This window comes from Rutidosis leptorrhynchoides, chromosome 5 (assembly GCF_046630445.1).
Source record: "Rutidosis leptorrhynchoides isolate AG116_Rl617_1_P2 chromosome 5, CSIRO_AGI_Rlap_v1, whole genome shotgun sequence".
Classification (NCBI taxonomy): Eukaryota; Viridiplantae; Streptophyta; class Magnoliopsida; order Asterales; family Asteraceae; genus Rutidosis; species Rutidosis leptorrhynchoides.
The window spans coordinates 150981975-151004062 of NC_092337.1; the positions used below are offsets into that span (position 1 = coordinate 150981975).

General features: G+C 34.3%; 1 protein-coding gene across 1 annotated transcript; it reads left to right on the plus strand.

The window, feature by feature from the left end:
• The first annotated feature begins 18906 nt into the window (after nt 1-18906).
• LOC139847866 (pentatricopeptide repeat-containing protein At1g07590, mitochondrial) lies at nt 18907-21520 on the plus strand. The gene is made up of 3 exons (XM_071837592.1): nt 18907-18957; nt 19125-19535; nt 20061-21520. The coding sequence occupies exons 2-3, from the start codon at nt 19176-19178 to the stop codon at nt 21309-21311; spliced, it is 1611 nt and encodes a 536-aa protein (XP_071693693.1). The 5' UTR covers nt 18907-18957; nt 19125-19175; the 3' UTR covers nt 21312-21520.
• Nucleotides 21521-22088: the final 568 nt, after the last annotated feature.

A 22088-nucleotide genomic window follows, 5' to 3' on the forward strand; every position in this document is an offset into this window, starting at 1 on the left:
ATGTTTTACGAAATAGACATAAGTAAATGAAACTACTTTATATGGGTGAATGATCGAAGCCGAATATGCCCCTTTTTAGCTTGGTAGCCTAAGAATTTGGGAACAGACCCCCAAATTGACGCGAATCCTAAAGATAGATCTATCGGGCCCAACAAGCCCCATTCTGGAATTTGGAATGCTTTAGTACTTCGAAATTATCATGTCCGATGGGTGTCCCGGAACGATGGGGATATTCTATATGCATCTTGTTAATGTCGGTTACCAGGTGTTCACCGTATGAATGATTTTTATCTCTATGTATGGGATGTATTGAAATATGAAATCTTGTGGTCTATTATTTCGATTGATAAATATATAGGTTAAACCTATAACTCACCAACATTTTTGTTGACGTTTAAAGCATGTTTATTCTCAGGTGATTATTAAGAGCTTCCGCTGTTGCATACTAAAATAAGGACAAGATTTGAAGTCCATGCTTGTATGATATTATGTAAAAACTGCATTCAAGAAACTTATTTTTGATGTAATATATTCTTATTGTAAACCATTATGTAATGGTCGTGTGTAAACGGTATATTTTATATTATCATTATTTGATAATCTACGTAATGCTTTTTAAACCTTTATCGATAAAATAAAGGTTATGGTTGTTTTAAAAATGAATGCAGTCTTTGAAAAACGTCTCATATAGAGGTCAAAACCTCGCGACGAAATCAATTAATATGGAACGTTTATAATCAATATGAATGGGACATTTCAGAGAGCTAGTATAGATACATGTTAAATGTTTAATCAGGTTCCGAAAGTTTTTCATATGCATAACTATATGCATCAATCTTTTCTTCCGTAGATGAAGTGCGGTTGGTTCATCCTCTCGATTGAGGTGTTTTCAAGAATCATGAAAGTTTTGAACGCGGATTGTAATCGTCAAGATACAAATGAGGTTTAAGATAAAATCATGTGGCAAACTTGAAGAATTGTTTAGTTTCATATGTTATAATGAATATTTTAATTCATTTTAATTGTCCAATGTTGGTAGTCCACAGTTAGCAGTCCACAGTTACTAATTCAATAATTTATATATAGTTTATAATATTCGAATTAATTAATACGTATCGTGACCCATGTACACGTCTCAGACTCGATCACAACTCAAAGTATATATATTATTGTAGAATCAACCTCAACCCTGTATAGAGAACTCGATCATTACTGCATATAGAGTGTCTATGGTTATTCCAAATAATATATATAGATGCGTCGATATGATATGTCAAAACCTTGTATACGTGTCCCGATATTTAAAGTGCGTAAAATAAATAGCAGGAATTAAATGACGATAAATAAAGTGCGTAAAGTAAATAACAGAAATTAAATGACAATAAATAAAATTGCAAGAATATAAATGGCGATAAATAAATTGCGATAATTAAAATGTAATAAGGAATTAACAGTTAGCTAGGAACAGTTAGCTAGGATTAGTTAGCGTGGATTCTTAACAAAATTTCTCATAATTAATTTATTTGTTTCTAACAAATTTTATTTTGTCCAATGTTTTCTTCATTATGCGTTGGATTCTGATAGATCAAAATCCAATATGAAATTGAATGAAAATGGTTATTCTGTGATGAACGGATTCGTATATCTGTGGATGTAAGCAGGATAGTAAATGACTGTTGAATCAGATTCAGAGAATGTACAGTGTAACTTATTAATGTAAAATCTAAATATTCCTTGGGTATTACCTACCCGTTAAAATATTTTCACCATTAACAGTTTGTACGAAAGAATTTTTAATTACAATCTTTATGAAAACATATATATATATATATATATATATATATATATATATATATATATATATATATATATATATATATATATATATATATATATATATATATATATATATATATATATATATATATATATATATATATATATATATATATATATATATTTTCTTCAGATGTAATCATGGATTTAACAAGTCAATGTGATATTAAACTCATCTGGTTTATGATTAGAACTATGATACATAATCTCTAAAACATTAGAGATTACATAATCGCCATGTAGAACGAAGATAAATGATGTAGAACGAAGATCATACTCGAGGTACAGAATGAGATGTTGAGGCATAGATTGTTGATGGTATTGGTGTTGCTGTTGGTGGTACTGTTGATGCTGGTGATGTTGTTGAAGCTGGTAAGTTTTGCACCATATTCTCCAAGGCTACAACTCGGGCGCTAAGCTCGTTGACTTCTGCTATTACTCCGGGGTGATTGTCGGTTCGGACAAGTGGATGAATAAGATCTAGAATATGAGATAGTATATAATCGTGACGGGATACTCTGGAAATGAGAGAGAAAATGGTATCACGAACAGGTTCGCCGGTAAGTGCTTCAGGTTCATTGCCAAGTGGGCAATATGGTGGATGGAAGGGATCACCTTCTTCTTGTCTCTAATGATTAAGTAGGCTACGAACCCATCCCCAATTCATCCAGAATTGGTGATGACTGATTGGTTGATCCATTCCAGTTACACTGCTTTCGGAGCTCGAGTGAAAATCCATATCGGAATAGCTATCAGAATCTGAGGGACTCGAACTGGTTAAGAGATTCATCTCGTACGATCAGATGAAGGATTTTCGATAAGAAATAGATTATAGGATGTAGATTAGTACCCTGTAATACATAATTTACATATGCATATATAATACTAATATCCCATAAGTTACGGAGGAATCTACGGAAGCTGTCAGGCAAAGGTAACAATAACGATTACGCTAAGATATGAATTTTGTATACACACTATTCATGCAATCAATGCAGTAAGATGTGTCTAGACTAAGAATGATAAGCAGGTAATTTTCGACACGAAATTATAAGCAAAACTTTTGACATGCAGACACGGTCGAAGTCCAGGCTCACTAATGCATCCTAACGACATATCAGTTAGACACACTAATGCAGACCTGGTTCGCTAAGACCACCGCTCTGATACGACATGTCATTACAGTAGGGACAACCACCGTCCCACCCAGTGCCTTCCCAGCTTACCGCCTGGTAACCACTGAGTGTACCTCAGATACTGATTTTAGGGCCTGCCTCTCAGCTTCTGCCAACCCTCGTAAGGGATCGCAACGAGTAAGAGCCAATGCTTCATCACAGGTAACACTGTGAGAACCTCCTTTACGACTAACCCGCCACACATGGACGGCGTTATACCAGCTCTGATGCCACATGTCGTGACCCGTCCTAATCCATCTGGACGAATACATTACATTTGGTTACATCGCGAGGTACTTGACCTCTATATGATACATTTTACAAACATTGCATTCGTTTTTAAAAGACAAATTTTCATTTATATCGAAAGTTGACGGCATGCATACCATATCATAATATATCCAACTATAGTTGACTTAGTAATAATCTTGATGAACTCGACGACTCGAATGCAACGTCTTTTGAAATATGTCATGAATGACTCCAAGTAATATCTCTAATATGAGAAAATGCACAGCGGAAGATTTCTTTCATACCTGAGAATAAACATGCTTTCAAGTGTCAGCCAAAAGGTTGGTGAGTTCATTAGTTTATCATAAACGATCATTTTCAATAATATAATAGACCACAAGATACTCATAAATATACGTCCCATGCATAGAGACAAAAATCATTCATATGGATTGAACACCTGGTAACCGACCTTAACAAGATGCATATAGAATATCCCCTATCATTCTGGGACTCCCTTCGGACATGATAAATTCGAAGTACTAAAGCATCCGGTACTTGGATGGGGCTTGTTGAGCCCAATAGATCTATCTTTAGGATTCGCATCAATTAGGGTGTCTGTTCCCAAATTCTTAGATTACCAGACTAAAAAGGGGCATATTCGGTTTAATAATTCAACCATAGAATGTAGTTTTAAGTACTTGTGTCTATTTTGTCAAACATTTATAAAGCAGCGCATGTATTCTTAGTCCCAAAAATATATATTGCAAAAGCATTTAAAAAGGGAGCAAATGAAACTCACGATACTGTATTTTGTAGTAAAAATACATATGATGACATTGAACAAGTGTAGGGTTGGCCTCGGATTTACGAACCTATATCAGTTATATATATTAAAACATATAATAACAACTAACAAGTTGATATATTAATAATTTACATATCATATTACTAATTAAGTTATATTTATCCTATGTATTTTAAGTAGTTAATATTTATTTCTATATTACATTTATTAATATTAATATAGTAAATACTTATTAAAGTAGTTTAATAATATAATATTTATCATTTATCATAATATATTACTAATAGAAATTTATTTCAAGGTTTGTATATGTTAAGAATATATATTTATATTAATTAATATATTTTATATATAGTTTACTTAATGTCATAAAAATTTAGTAATATATAATATTAATATATTTGTAATGAATTTTTGTAAAATAATATTTATTTGTAATAATAACAATAATAGTGATAATAAAAATGGTACTTTTGAAAATGATAGCTTTTAATATAAATGGTATTAATAATAATTTCAATAATGATACTAATAATAATAACCTAGATGATAATAATAATGTTAATTCTAATATCGATGTTAGTAATAATAATAACAATAATTTTATTAATCATTTTAATACTAAGGATAATAATTTTTGATAGAAATGATGATGATAATAATAATAATAATGTTATTACTAATACTAACAATAATGATAATAATATTAACTGTATTAACAATACTAATAATTATGTTCTTCATGTCAGTAATAACCTAGTAACAATAATAATTAATAATAACAATAATAATAATAGTAATAATAATAATAATAATAATAATAATAATAATAATAATAATAATAATAATAATAATAATAATAATAATAATAATAATAATAATAATAATAATAATAATAATAATAATAATAATAATAATAATAATAATAAGTAATAAGTAAACTACCTCAATGAAGTAGCCCTTAAAAAAATGCCCAAGTCCGGGTTTGAACCCGCGACGTCCCGCTAACCCGATAACATCCTTAACCATAACGCTATGTGTTTCGATTCTGAAATAACACCCAACTTAAATTATTTTTAACTTTTACTTCTGCATCCTTCTTCTTCTTTTCTAAAAAAAATGCCCGAACCCAAGCTCGAACCCGAGACCTCTCAATTAAACACCAACACCCTTAACCATCTGAAGCACTCGTGAGTTCTTGTGAGGATTCACTTTTTTAATTTCTTAATATATATGTAAAATTATCATTTTTCTCAAACTTTATAATTATCATAATCATAATCATAATCATAAATCATGAATCATGAATCATAATCATGAATCATAATCTTTATTTTCTTCGTTCGTTCTTTAACCTCATCATCATTAATATCATTATCAATTACGATTACTCATCATCTTTAACATCTTTCTCATAACCATCATCATCATATCTTAATCTCAAACATCATTATCATAACAATATCATCAAACATTCATCATCATTCCTAAATATTTCTTCATCAAATCATCACATACTCCATTATCATGTTCGTTTTCTTCATTTCTTCCTCGCCATGTCACCATCATAATTAACGGTCTCATCTATAATATTATTGTGGATCGACAGGAACAAATGAAGATAGGATTTCATGTAACAGACCTATTAAATATTTAAGGAGTCCATTAATCATCTTATTGGACTTAGCCTTATACAAACAACCCAACCAAAGTTAGTTCACTTCTTACGGCCCACTCGTAATGATCCAGTAACCTGATTACCACACTGATTTAATTACGTATGTGATTGATTAAAATACAACCAACAACAAATACACCCAATTCGATTTCTTAATTTTTTTTATTTTTATATATTCAAGTAGGTTTCACTCGTTTTAGGGTTGTCGGCCACAGATAAAAAGAAGAGGCACTCAATTGAATAATTGGATACGTCCATAATCACATAAATAATCTCATCATCAATATCGATTTAGACTATCATCTTAATATCATAATCTTCATCTTTTACAGCTTTATCATCATTATTATTGTAACCGAAAACAAGGGAACCAGAAGAGAATTGAAGGAGGTTTTTGTAAATGGGTTTCGTTTTTCTTGTTTTTAAACAGAATAGGAAACAAGTAGTAGTAGAAGCAATACCTAGTCGATTAGGGTTGTTTATGTGGAGTTCGATTCTTTGGGGTTGAGCTGATCGAATAGAAGCAATATATCAGTTATGGTGTTGGTTTCATCATATAGGAAAACAGTAGTAGTCGTAGGTGTAGCACTGAAACAATTATGATGGTGTTCGTTGTTGTGATCTGGGTCTGATCGAAACCGCAGCTAAAACAGTAGCAAACGAATGGTGGTAAGGATGAGGGTGGAGATCAAGCAAATGAAGGTGGTGGGTGTTGTTTGATTTCATTGGGTGACTGGTTGATGACCTTGGATCGATCAAGAAACAAGGGACAATAGAAGCCTTCATCAAACCGTAGGTGATATGGTTGGGTGAGTCTCAAATACTAGTAGGTTGTAGAACAAAAGAAGAATAGTAAAACACGAGTAGTTTAAAGGGTGTTCGATGGAAACAGAAGGAAATATGATGATGGTGATCGAGTGGTAAGTTGTAGTAGTTTGTTAATGGTGATCGACCACAAGGGTTTTCGTGTGTGTTGTTCGAATCAAGAAGCAGACCAAAACATTTCTAGTAGTAGTTGTAGGTTGTTCTTGATGGTTTCATGACGGTGTTCTTCGATTTTAAACAGGAAACTAGTGATGGGTTGTTCATGGTGATTGATGAAGGTTGATTAAAGTGGAGGGGATGATTGTAGGTATTAATGATGGACACAGAGATAGAAAATGGCGATGGTGTAGTGACTCGTTGGTGGTAGTCGATTGTTGATGATAGTTTGTCGAGTAAGAAGCGGACGAGCAGTGAACAATTCAAGGGTGGTGGGTTTGTGTATGTATGGTTGAGGGTTCTCGGTGGTGACGATGGAAGTTAAACATAATGGGTTTGTAATGGGTTTCGATGGTGTTGCAAATTCTCAAACAAAACACAAGAAGAAAAAAATAGCAAAACGATTATCATGGTTCCGGTTATGGTGAGCTTGAAGAAGAGAAACATGGTTACATGTGTTTTGATAAACTCATGAAGTGAAAACAATAATACAGATATAGAAATAGAAGACTAAAAGTATGTGATGTGTAATCATATATCTAATATAATATGCATGTGTAATAGATCATTATTGATCAATTAAACACCAACCAAAAACAGTAACAAGTACACATTCAATAATATGGATACATATTCAATCAATTAACGGACAAATGACAATCAATTAAGAATCAATTAATAGCAGTGACACTTTCACTTTTCTTATAATAATACAACTCAAAATTTTAATAGCTAATCATCTCGTGGTTTTAATTTGTTATGTACCAAGATTAGAGACAGGAATCGATCAAGAAAAGAGAAGAAACAAAATATATAGAAAGCAGATAGTGAAGGTTAACCAATTAGTACACTTATTTAACTTTTTAATGTTTATTAGTTTTTAAATTATATGCTTTAGCTTAAATTGAGAATTTAAATTTATATCATGTAATTGTTTATTTTATTCATTTGTACATTCTATTTAATAGGTATTAATTATGATTATATATATATATATATATATATATATATATATATATATATATATATATATATATATATATATATATATATATATATACTTTATGATAAGTTTAATTATATTGTAAGTTATTTTACATAACAACTAAATCATCTAACCGTTTATTAATGTATTTCAAGTTATAATATATATATACATATACATACATATCTAGTTACAAACAGTTGTTCGTGAATCGTCGGAAATGGTCGAAGGTCAATTGAATATCTGAAACAGTTCAAAATTTTTGAAATTCAATTTAATAGACTTTTCTTATCATGTCGAAACCATATAAATATTAAGTTTAAATTTGGTCGGAAATTCCCGGGTCGTCACAAAATCCGCGATATATTGGTCCTTTCAAAGTCTTGGAGCGTGTTGGACCCGTTGCTTACCGTTTGGACCTTCCGACTCAGTTGAGTGCACTTCATCCCACTTTTCACGTGTCGAATCTGAAGAAATGTCTAGCTGAACCAGAACTTGTCATACCGCTTGAGGAACTTACGATTGATGACAAACTCCACTTTGTGGAAGAATCTGTTGAAATTATGGACCCTGAGGTCAAAACCTTGAAACGCAATAAGATTTCAATCGTTCGAGTTCGTTGGAATGCTAAACGAGGACCCGAGTTTACTTGGGAACGAGAGGATCAGATGATGCAGAAGTATCCTCACCTCTTCACAACTCTACCGTCTACCTCAGCTTAAAATTTCGGGACGAAATTTTCATTAACAGGTGGGTAATATAACGACCCAACTTTTTTGACTTACTTTTGTGCTTGTTACTTTCTGCGAAACTGCGTATTTGTGCGTACTGTGTTGGTTTATATTCTGGGATCTTATTTCATGATTAATTACTTTCGTTAATACCATACAACGTGCCATTAAGTACTTAGTTACTTAACTTGATCCTCGAATGCTTTTACGACCGTTAGTGTCACTTGACGTTGAGAATGAGCTATATGTTTTGGTAAACGTTTAACTTTTGTCGTAATTGGAATATTACAACTACGTAATACTAATTGTTATTTTCTAATAACAATTACTTGGGCTTTTGGTTTCTTAATTATTCTTAGTAATTTACTTATGCTGACTAGTTAGTCTTGTTGGACTTTCTACCTTGTTGGACTTTAGCCCACCCTACTCTAGTTAATGGACTATTTAATTAGCCCAATTTTAATAAGTTTATGACCCATATAAATGTAAGACAAATACCCATTTATTAGAGTGAACATACTAGCATTTTTGTTAACCGTAATCACAATTGTTGCATGGGATCCCAACATAAACACCAACTTTACACCACCATTAACCAAAAAGCAAAAGTTGTCCCCCCCTTGTCCCCCCCAAAATCGACGGCCTAAGGGCCTCCCCACCACCTCACCACCTTATAAATACCAAGCAAGTCTCACCCATTTCACACTTAATCTCATTCACATTTTACACACACTTACTTTCTAATTCTCTCTATAGTCTTTCTCACTCTAAAAAGTGTAAGTTTTAAATTTTCTTCTTCTTCATCTTCTCATCTCATTTTCGACATCATCATCATCATGCAAGGATCAAGCTTTTTAGCTTCTTGATCTTGTTATATCTTGTAGATTCAAACTTTGGTTTGAATCCTTCAAGAACATGAAAGATTCAAGCTTTCTAGCTTTGAATATTCATTACTTTTGTTGGATCTAAGTTTTCTAGCTTATGATTCCTTTATTTTGTTAAAAAGATCAAAACTTGTGTTTATGATCCTCATATAACTTGAAGATCTAGCCTTTTCCTTTAAGGATCTTCAAGAACATTAAAGATACAAGCTTTTTAGCTTAGGGTTTCATTATTTTGTTAAAGATCTTAGCTTTTTAGCTTATGGTCTCATTATTTTTACTAGATCTTAGCTTTCTAGCTTACGGTCTCATTAATCTTGTAAAGATCCAAGCTTTCTAGCTTAGAGTTTTCTTAATACTTGAGATCTAAGTTATCATTATAGATCTCACTTACTTGGAACCTTTTTGTGATTGTTGTGATGATAAAGATCAAGTCTTCAGCATCTCATATGATGAAGATGCATAAACTTGTGTAAAAAGGACAAAGGTTGAAGCTTTATTGGGTTTATGCAATAAAGAGGCAACCTTGATGTTCAAAACTTGTAGAATGTTAGCTTTTACTCTTAGTTGGGTGTTAATGGTTGAAAATTGGTTAAAGTGATGCTAAAACATCAAAGAGTTGTACACTTGAAGCTTACACGCATCAAGGATGAGAACCGTGATGAGCATCAAGCACCAAGAAACCCACATGAGCACTTGTTTGCTATTTTTCAGGGCCTGATCAGACTCCTAGGACTTCTAGAAAACTGATTTTCAGATAGTTCGTTTTGATTAGATGACTTTTCGTTTAGGCCTCGCCTAAATCCGATATACGGCTTAGGATTTATAGCCTTCCGAAAGTCACTACGCCGTTATAACGACGTGCTGAAAATTCTGACAAACTCGCGCTTAAACCGTCGCCATGGTCAAACGACATCGAGTTAGGATCTGAAAATTGGATAGCGGTTAAAGGACTCACATACGGAGCCTTGGCCACTAACCACGCGTCTTTTCATTTTGTATAGAGGTCGTGGCATCTGTCCGAAGTCAGCCTTTTATTTCGATCTCTATTCTTGTTGAAAACTTACTTTATCTTTTACGTATGATGATAATGATGATGATGATGATGATACTTAAGACTTAATTTATTCACTCTTAAAATTTTGGGGACAATATACTGACTTAGTGACCTTTGACTTAGGTTGACGACCTTTCGGACCGACTTACTACCTGCATACTTTTCATATCGACTTTACCGCACATTCACTGTGAGTTATAGCTTCCCTTTTACTTTAACTATTTTTGGGACTGAGAATACATGCGTTTTTTATGTTTTACATATTAGACACGAGTACTTAAACTTTATATATGTGTGGGTGATATAACGGCACAAAGATTCCCCTTAGCACGGTAACGTTTAATCATTGGTTTTTGAACCGGTGAACGCGAATATTAGATATGGATCCATAGGGTTTGACATCCCCACTCGGGCTAGTCGCGCTAGCATTTAATGAGTGTTTGATACTTCGAGTACATACGCACTCGCCAAGTGTACTTTTAGGGGGTATTATTATTACGTTAAGTTAGTTACCGGGTGCCCACGGATAAGCATATACTTTTCATACTGTTTTGAATACGAAATCTCGTGGTCTACATTACATTACTGAATACAAACAAACTATAGCTCACCAACATTCTTGTTGACTTTTAAGCGTGTATTTCTCAGGTGCTTAGACGTTGTTGCTTCCGCTGTTAGACTTGCTGTCTTGGTGTTTTAGACTTGCTATTACAGACTCACTGTGTTAGACTTCCGCTGCATTACTTAGAGATGTCTCAATCATGGAACTTTTATTTTGCATTCGCAACCTATGTTATTTTGAATAATGGCTTTGTAATGACCTTTATGTCACGTTATCTTTTGTAAAACGTTACCTTTTCATGAATGCAAAACTTGTTTTAAAATAGCATGTAGTATTATACCGTGTAATGGACCTGTTGTTGACGATTAGTACATGATGGTTTTGTACGGAGTGTCACACGTGGCAGTAAGTGCCTTTATCTCTCTCACACACACACACACACACATGAATCTCTCGATTTTGATGGTTGTAAAGTCTTCATGATGACTTGGATACGAATAACACGAAAAATTTAATATAACAAGCAACGAAAATTTTGTAGAAAACGTTTAAGGTGACAATGTAAGAAAAGAAATAAAGTTCTTAGTAAACTAGAGTTATGTACAACATGTACTATTCTAAGTAAAATATTTTTTGAATAAAAGAATTGATTTGTAAAAATGAAAGTAAAATTTCATATGTACTAGTCAAAAATAAGTAATTATCTGCTTTATTATATATAACATATACGGTTTCTAAAATTTTGTACGAATGGCAATAAAATAAAATAAAAATTTTAAAACTTTGAGAGGATCGCACAGTAAAATAGTGTGTGTAAAATTTTGGCAAACAAAATTTTCATATTTCGGAGGTTACAAGTTAGAAAAAGATTGATGAGGATCGAGTAAAAGATCTTTGAAAATTTTGGGTGATATTTGAGCAACAATGTCACGAGGTAATGAAAACTATTGAATTTAAATGTGGTTGATGACTATTAGTAGGGCATAAGTCCTTTAACCAAAAATGCTTAAGTGTGAAGCTGTTGCTTATAAGTGAGACATGAATGGGAGAGTGTGAGGATGGGAATTAACCACCCACTGATTTTGGAAAATTTTGAACTGATATGACTAATATCGAAGTAAGAAGGATGATGGTGTGATTATCATCAAATAAGAAATCTCTCTGAATAAGTTAGGATTTAGAGTCGTTTAAGAACGAGTATCAAATAAGATTCTTGGGTAGTCTTTAATATAGAATTTGAATTGCTGAAGTGACGGGAAAAATTTTCCTTTATGTATCATTGTGCAAGTTTGTCCATGGTATCGGTTTCCTTCATGGCTAGAAAGTGAGCAGTTTTGGTGAGGCGGTCAACAATAACCCAGATAATGTCAAAACTGCCTAGCTTCGTGATGAAATCCATTGTTATTCCTTCCCATTTCCATTGTGGGATTTCGAGTTGTTGAAGTAACCCAGACGGCTTTTGGCTCACCATTCTCGCGAGGTATACGAATAATCTTCTCACTATAAATAACTTTTGCTTTCATCCTTGCAAGCCAGTCTGTTTCAACTATTTCATCAAAGCTTCCTAACTTGATGAGTATTAGGTTAATCCTAAAGTCCATTCCAACTATTGCATCAAGCTTCCCAAATTGATGGGTGTTAGGTTAGTCTTAAGGTTCATTCCAACCAAATCTTATTGTACTACCGTGAAAAATTATATCAATCTTCTCAAATAACATCTGCTTGTGCGTAGGTAACTAATCCTTTCCACTACTACTTTAAAACTTCCAAGTTTTGTTGACATGAGGTCATCTCCAAATGACCCACCTGTTAATTTTTAAGGTACTACCTTAAATTATTCCTCTATCTCTGCCAGCTTACCATTAGCTTGTCCTATAGAATACTTAACTCTCATGGTTGTTAATGGCTTATTAGTCATAACACTAGGGTCCTTAGATATAAGGTTTCTATCACTCTAGTATTAAACACTTCGAGACAATAAAACGTTGTGACGAATCGTACCCTAACTATAATCAGGATCCATGCGAGTCTCCATAGCTAAGATAAGGATTGCTCTACAGCAAGTAAGTTCAAAGTTTTTCCAATTTGAGAACTTTTTCCTTAAGTGCCCAGGATGTCTATGTCTATAACAAATTTTGAGGTAATCAATTCTGCAATCAAGGCCCTTCTTGTACGGTCTCTGGGCTATGAGGTTATTCTTTCCCTACCTTTAACAGACCATAATGCATATACTCAAGTGGTTCCTACCAAAATTTTCTTTGAATCACTTCATATTCCTTACGTAGTAACATTGGAACTTCTGCATGATTTACTTCAATATAATCACGCTGGCCTGGCGTCATTATATTGTACTAAATCGTACGTTCATTCCAATATCACTCCATATGGTCAATGTAACGTGATCACTTCAAGTTCTACTCAATTTCATCTAACAGTGCTTTATCTATGCTATCTCAAAACAAAATCTACATAATTAATCTCACAGTTTCTCGGTGTGGGTGTGTAGGTTCCGTATGTCATGCATCAATGCCTAAATGTCCCGAAATTTTCTTCAAAATGTTCGGGTGCAGGTAATTTCGTTAGGTTCCTTTCTAGAAATTCAATCTGGGTCTCGTGTCGAGTTGTACGTGTAGCAAGTAGTAATACGATAAGTCTTGAGGCAACTCCCAAGTCTTTGGGTATGGCTGAGCATCAGTGGAAGACACTATGACCTTGTGAAAGGAGATGCCTTCCCGACTTCTCCAATGCCTAAGAGTATTAGGGACCTAAGTCCAGAAGTGTCGTTAGATCATCGAGCAGTGGTAAAGGATGAAAGAGATAAGTGACGGTCATGAAAACGTACGGGATACGGGTCAACTTGCGGAAACTGAACAACCTTCTAATGTTCATTCGTTGTACGTGGCTAACTAGGGTGAGCTCGGGTGGTGGGGCGAGGTGCGGTTACTCCGACAAGTCCTCAGATATCTCCTCCACCGAGAATCAACTTTAGTGGGCTTGCAATCCGAGGGGTACTCTTCCTAGACTGCGTGAAGTAATGTTTCGATCTCTGGGATGGTGGAACGGTAGTAACAGGTGGATTACATTACTAGTTCTTAGGGTTAGACGAGTGGGAAGAGGGTTCAGAAAAACATCTGAACTAGAAAAGATAAATTTTCCAAGTCGGTACAACGAATAGCAGACATGTAGCAAGAACGTAATCAGTCATAATAACTACAGCAGCGTAGATCGTCTACAGCATTACATAGCATGGCAATAATAACAGTATCAAACAGAAGTATCATGTAAAAAGCAGATAGTAGCATGCAGTAGCGAGAATAAGCAGTAGCATACAGCAAGATCATATAGCAGTAAAAGTAAGCAGTAGCATGCAGCAGTTCCGCAGAAACAAGTAAGCGAGCAAGTTGTAGATTAGTCCTATTAGTGAATCCTACTCGACTCGGTCAAGACGCACTAATGCAACCTAATTCCCTACAACCAATGCTCTGATACCAAATGTGATGCCCCGTATAAAACCATCATGTGTGGATCATCAACAACATGTCCATTACACGGTATAATACTATATGCTGTTTTAAAACAAGTTTTGCATTCATGAAAAGGTAACGTTTTTACCAACGTCAAATGTTTTACAAAAGATGACGTCTTTACCAACGTCAAATGTTTTACAAAAGGGTAACGTGCTTCTACGAATAGAAAGCATTAACATAAGTACGTGACACAAAGGTCATTACAAAGCCATTGTTCAAATGTAACATTAGTTGTGAATGCAAAGTAAAAGTTCCATGATTGAGACATCTCTAAACAATGCAGCGGAAGTCTAACACAACAAGTTTGTAACAGCAAGTCTATAGCACAAAGACTATAACAGCAAGTCTAACAGCGGAAGCAACAACGTCTAAGCACCTGAGAAATACATGCTTAAAAAGTCAACACGAATGCTGGTGAGCTATTGTTTGTTTATAATCAGTAATGTAATGTAGACTACGAGATTTTGTATTCAAAATAGTATGAAAAATATATGCTTATCCGTGGGCACCCGGTAACTAAATTAACAAGTAATATCACCCCCTAAAAGTACACCTGGCAAGTGCGTAAGTTTATGAAGTTTTAAATACCCGTTGAATGCTAGCGCGACTAGCCCGAGTGGGGATGTCAAACCCTATGGATCCATATCTAAGATTCGCGTTCACCGGTTCATAAACCAATAACTAAACGTTACCGAGCTAAGGGAAATCTTTGTGCCGTTATGTCACCCACACATATATAAAGTTTAAGTAGTCGTGTCTAGTATGTAAAACATAAAAAGCACATGTATTCTCAGTCCCAAAAATAGTTAAGTAAAAGGGAGCTATAACTCACAGTGAATGTGCGGTAAAAGTCGTTATGAAAAGTATGCAAGTAGTAAGTCGGTCCGAAAGGTCCTCAACCTAAGTCAAAGGTTAATAGGTCAGTAAATTGTCCCCAAAAGTTTAAAAGTGAATAAATTAAGTTTAAGTATCATCATCATCATCATCATTCGTAAAAGATAAAGTAAGTTTTCAACAAGAATAGAGATCAAAACAAAAGGCTGACTTCGGACAGCTGCTACGATCTCTATACAAACTGAAAAGATGTGTGGTCAGTGGTCAAGGCTCCGTATATGAGTCCTTGTACCGCTATCCAATTTTCAGATCTTAACTCGATGTCGTTTTACTGTGGCGATGGTTCAAGCGCGAGTAGGTCAGAATTTTCAGCACATCGTTACAAAGGCGTAGTGATTTTCGGAAGGCTATAAATCCTAAACCGTGTATCGGATTTAGGTGAGTCTTGAACGAAAAGTCATCTACTCGAAACGAAATATCTGAAAATAAACATTCCAGAAGTCCCAGGTGTCTGATCAGACCCCGAATAACAGTAAACAAGTGCTCCGGTGGGTTTCTTGGTGCTTGATGCTCATCGCGGTTCTCATCCTTGATGCGTGTAAGCTTCAAGTGTACAACTCTTTGATGTTTTAGCATCACTTTGACTAAGTTTCAACCATCAACACACAACTAAGAGTAAAAGCTAACATTTTACAAGTTTTGAACATCAAGGTTGTCTCTTTATTGCATAAACACAATAAAGCTTCAACCTTTGTCCTTTTGACACAAGTTTATGCATCTTCATCATATGAGATGATGAAGACTTGATTTTTATCACCATAAAAATCATAAAAGGTTCCAAGTAAGTGAGATCTACAGTAATAACTTAGATCTCAAGTATTAAGAAACCCTAAGCTAGAAAGCTTGGATTTTTACAAGATTAATGAGACCATAAGCTAGAAAGCTAAGATCTAGTAAAAGTAATGAGACCATAAGCTAAAAAGCTAAGATCTAAACAAAATAATGAAACCCTAAGCTAGAAAGCTTGGATCTTTAATGTTCTTGAAGATCCTTAAAGCAAAAAAGCTAGATCTACAAGTTACATAAAGATCATAAACACAAGTTTTGATCTTTTAACAAAAACAAAGTGATCTTAAGCTATAAAGCTTAGATCCATCAAAGTAATGAAGATCCAAAGCTAGAAAGCTTGAATCTTTCATGTTCTTGAAGGATTCAAATCAAAGTTTGAATCTACAAGATATAACAAGATCAAAAAGCTAAAAAGCTTGATCCTTTAATGATGATGATGATGTCGAAAATAAAGAAGGAAAAAGAAGAAGAAAATCAAGAAACTTACAAGTTTTTAAGTGTGAGAAAAACTAGAGAGAATATTAGAGAGCAAGTGTGTGTAAAATGAGAATGAGATCAAGTGTGAAATGGGAGAAATAAGCTTGATATTTATAGTGGTGATGGGGTGGGTTGGCCGTGGGTTTTGGGGGGACAAGGGGGACAATCTTTTTGCTTTTTGGATGGTGGTGGTCTAAAGGTGGTGCTTGTTGTTGGGATCCCATGCAACATGTGTGATAATGGTTAACAAAAATGCTAGTATGTTGGCTTATATTAATGGATTTTTGTCTTACATTTTAATGGGTCATAAACTTATTAAAGTTGGGCTAATTTAAGAGTCCATTAGCAAGAGTAGGGTGGGCTTAAGTCCAATAAGGTAGAAAGTCCATTAAGACTAACTAGTGTGCATTAGTAAATTACTAAGCGTAATTAAGCAACCAATAAGCCAAGTAATTGTCATTAGAAAATAACAATTAGTATTACGTAGTCATAATATCCCAATTATGACAAAAGTTAAACGTGTACCTAGTACGTAGCTCGCTTTAAACGACAAGTGACACTAACGGTCATAAAAGCATTCGGGGATCAAGTTAAGTAACTAAGTACTTAATAACACTGTAAGGTATTAACGAAAGTAATTATCATGAAATAAGATCCCAGAGTATAAACTAGCTCAGTACGCACAAATACACAGTTTCGTGAAAGTTTAGAGCACAAAAATATAAGTCAAAAAAGTCAGGTCGTTACAGATTCTGAGCTACAACAATTAGTTGATGCGCCTCATGTTGAAGGTGTTTCATCTGCTTGGTTTGGAGAGAAACGCGCTATCGATCGTCAAACGAAACCTCGTACAAAGAATGGTAAGAACAAGCCGATGATGAATAAGGGTTCATTTGTGCTTCAAGACGATGTTGATGAGGAACAATCGATTGACAACACGAAGGGCTTTTTTCAAGAATTAAGGGCTTTTTTCAAGAATTAGAGGATCGTGGTTTGATCCCTCCGTATTTCGGGTTCGGTTAACAACAGTAGTTTGGCCGAGGTTAGCTCTTTTAACTTTACATCGATGAAAGGTAAATGAGTGCATATTGACAAGGTTGACGAGATTACTTCTCGACTGATGAGAAGAACAAAAAATGTCCTTTTAAGCCGGATGATTAGTTTTTGTGTTTGTGCTTGTTGCTTTTGATTTGTTAATGTGGTTATGGTGTTATAGTGTCTTGGACATTTTATTGTGTGATAGGTTTGTGATCTTGACGTTTGGTAGATTAGTTTGTGTGTTTTGGATATTAATATCATTGGGCTGGTTTCTAGTTAACGTATTAGTTAAGTTGGTCTAGGTTAGTTTATTGGCTCTATTTTCGAGTCAACAGCAAGCGTCGATTTATTGGCGTCTTGACTGCCGTTTATAACCTAAATTGAATTCCAGGCAGTATTTAAATCCCTTGGAAATTTGATTCCACCATTTTCATAGCATCTCAATTTTATGTTAATTTTATTTTACTATTTTTTATAAAAATTCCTACTTACTGACCGGAGGTCCACTCAGAAGCAATCTCTTTATCCGTCGAATAGAGAGTTATGGCTTTCTCTACTTTTGAGAGTGTTTCACTTTGGGTCGAAAAATGATTTGTTTTTATTCTCGGATAGGAGAATGATTGTTTACATCACACCTTCTCATACACCACTCACGTGGTATTGGGTTTTGTTGTTGTTGTTGTTGTTGTTGTCTAGGTTAATTTACTCTTTTCGAGCCTTTCGTTGTTGCGTCCTTATTTTGTATCGGTTCGGGGGTCTTTCATTTATGATGAAGATCTTTCTGATTTTAATAGTAATCGTGATTTAGAAGGAAAAAAGGAAAAAAAAACATGTTTACCAATTTAATGAATAACGGAAGTGATACCCATACAATCAGTTTTGATCCATACACACCTTTGGTCATAAAACTTACAATTATATCTCTAAGTTTATCTTGCAGTTAAATAAGCATCAAAAGTAAAATCAAAATTGGGAGTAATTTAGGAGTGAAAAAAAGGTTATCATGGTGGGGAACCTTTAACCCCGTGCACCCTTTGGATGCCAACTGTACGCTGGTCAGCACAGCCCCGGGCAAGTGTGGTCGGAACCAACCCCTATCTCAGCGCCTAATACAACTGGTGACCGAACCGAGATTCGAACCTTCGTCATTTAGGAGTGAATTGCCAATTGACTAGGTCAACTGAACATTTGGGGCACCCTGCCACGCAGGGACAAGATAAAACTGATAATGCAACATAACCGATAACCATCTAAACAATCAGTTTCTGTAAACTTTCATCACTCACTGCACTCCTTTCTGATCTAAGGTAACCCTAATTTTTTGTTTACTCGCATAGTCATTCGTGTTCTATTTTTCGCATTCATTACAAAGTGTAATTACTTTTTTATTTTATTTTTTAGTTTAAAAAACATACACCTCGTGTAATTTTTTATGCCAATTGATTTCAACATAATCCCGTTATTGGAACGCCAGATCTTTCAAGGAATGCAAGTCTTCAATTTTGGGTTGTGTTTATAACAAGTAATGCAAGGAACAATCCCGTTATTTGAACGCCAGTTCTTTCAAGCATTTCGTCGAACACTTTCCACATCTAATTCCATAACTCTTAGATTCTGCACTCTATCAACTAATAGTTCACAATTTCTCAAATACGAAGACAAACAAGAAGAAATCAATGAAACAGTTGATGATTTAAAGTCAACAGTAGACGAAAATGAAGAACCGAAAAGCTTATGTGGAAGAATAGTGAAGCTAGACAAAGGAGAACCTGTTAATTATGCCTTTCAGAGCTGGATGGGTGATGGGTTTCCGATTCACAGAGGCGATATTTTTCACACCATCAATCGGTTACGTAAACATAAGTATAATAAGCGTGCACTTGAGGTAATGCATACAAGGTGTTTGATTAAATGCCTCTAAGAATATGTTCAAAATATATCATAGCATTTATTGATTTGGTGTTCTTGAATAGCTATATTTCTTCATTTTCTAAGGTGTTAGTTTGTTTTTTAATATGTTTTTGTCTGAAGATTTACGGACCATGTCTGTAAAGAAGATGTGGTCTGTAGGTAGGTCTGTAGCTGAATACTAAAGACTGTTTCTTTTTATGTCTGAAAAATAACTTAATCCTGTCTGCAGCACTTAGAAGCACATTTCTAAGTCTTCGAGATTGAAGACAGAATAAGACATTATTTTATCTTATGTGTCGAGCGCGCAGACATAAAACATAATAATGTCTGCTGACCGAAAAACAAACGACACCAAAGTACAAAAGTTTCCCTTTCAATTTCAGAAATGACGTTACTATTTTAGAAATTTTTTAAGTAAAAAGGCTTAATTGCTCTTTTTTTTTTTTTTTTTTTTTTTTTTTTTTTGGTTATGAGCTTTTGTACCTCTTAATTCTTGTAGGTGATGGAATGGGTGATTAGGGAAAGGCCCTACATGCCAAAACAACTAGATTACTCATATCTATTGGAATTCACTGCAAAGCTTCATGGAATCTCGCAAGGCGAAAAACTCTTCTCTCATATCCCTTCAGAGTTTCAAGATGAATTACTCTACAATAATCTTGTAATCGCGTGCTTAGATAAAGGCATGATACGATTATCATTAGCTTACATGAAAAAAATGAGAGAACTTGGTTACTCTATCTCATACTTAGTTTTTAACCGCTTAATAATCCTTCATTCTTCCCCTACCCGAAAGAAATTGATCCCTAAAATTCTCACTCAAATGAAAGCCGATAAAGTAGCCCGACACGTATCCACTTATAACATTCTTTTGAAAATGGAAGCTAACCAACACAATATTGAAGGGCTGCTGAAGGTGTTTAGTGACATGAAACGTGCAAATACTGAGCCAAATGAGATAACATACTGCATAATTGCTACTGCGCATGCTGTAGCTAGATTATACACTGCGTGTGAGACGTACGTCGAAGCTATAGAAAAGTCAATGACTGGGAATAACTGGTCAACTCTCGACATACTCATTATGTTGTATGGATACTTAAAAAAACCTAAAGATTTAGAAAGAATTTGGAGAGTTGTTCTTGAACAACCCCATGTTAAATCAAAAAGCTATGTGCTTGCGATTGAAGCTTTTGGGAGAATTGGAGATACAAGTCGAGCAGAAGATCTTTGGTCAGAATTGAAGTCAAAGTCAAAGTTAAAGTCAACTGAGCAATTTAATTCTTTGATATCTGTTTATTGTAGACATGGGTATGTTAGTAAAGCAACAGGGTTGTATAAAGAAATGGAAAAATATGGATGCAAAGCGAATTCAATTACGTTTAGACATCTTGCTTTTGGTTGTTTGAAATCAGGGTTAAAAATGGAAGCTTTAAAGACACTAGAATTGGGTAAGGATTTAATAACGAGTACAAGTGTGAAAAAGTCAACCCCGTGGTTAGAAACAACGTACTCGTTAATCGATCTTTTTGCTGAGAGTGGTGATGTGGCGAATGTTGAGAAGTTGTTTGATGAATTGAAGAAAGCGAATTATGCTAAGTACACGTTTGTTTATAATGCGTTAATAAAGGCTTATGTGAAGGCCAAAATTTATGATCCGAATCTTTTAAGACGTATGATTCTTGGAGGGTCTAGGCCGGATTCAGAGACGTATAGTCTGTTGAAAGTTCTTGAACAATTTCGGGGTTAATTTGAGTTTATGAAAGTGGTGTTTTGATACAACTGAATTAGTTTATTTATATATCTGTTTGTATGATATAATGATGTACACTTGAAATGAGGTCTAATATAAGGCTATACACTAGATAAGCAGTACTACGTATTATTCTTCTTCTTTTTACAATTTTTCAGGTGTGTGGGTTCATAGCAATATCAAATTATCAGGCTATAAAACAGTTTCTGCCAGGCTCAATCTTTAACCTGAATTTGTGTAAGCAGTCTGGTCTCTTTGTAATTATGGCTATATACTTTGCTGCTGTTGAGGTTTTGGTTTAGTTGCTTGGTTTTTATTTCCGGTTTGGCTCATAGGTAGATAGCGGTTAGGGTATCGTTTCTATTTCCGAGCTTAACCGTCAAAATGTTGTACTCTTGTTCGACCTTTTCATCTTTTGATGAAAATTTCTTTGTTTTATAGTATTTGTTTTTTTTGTCAAAAAAAAAAAAAAAAAAAAAAAAAAAAAAAGTTACATAAATTCATGCCAGTTTTATTACTCTTACTTCCTTGTGCAGTTATGCCTGGCAAACGGGTCAAGTTGGGTCGGTTTGGGTAATAGGTCAAAATAGTTTTGGGTTGAAATGGGTCATAGGTCAAACGGGTCAATTTTTTAAACGGGTCAAAATGGGCCAGGTTGGGTCGGTTTAGGTAACGGGTCAAAACGGGTCGCAGGTCAATTGGGTCAAATGGGTTACATCGCTTTTTTTACATTTATTACATTATTTCTGTTATTATTATTTATTATATATACAT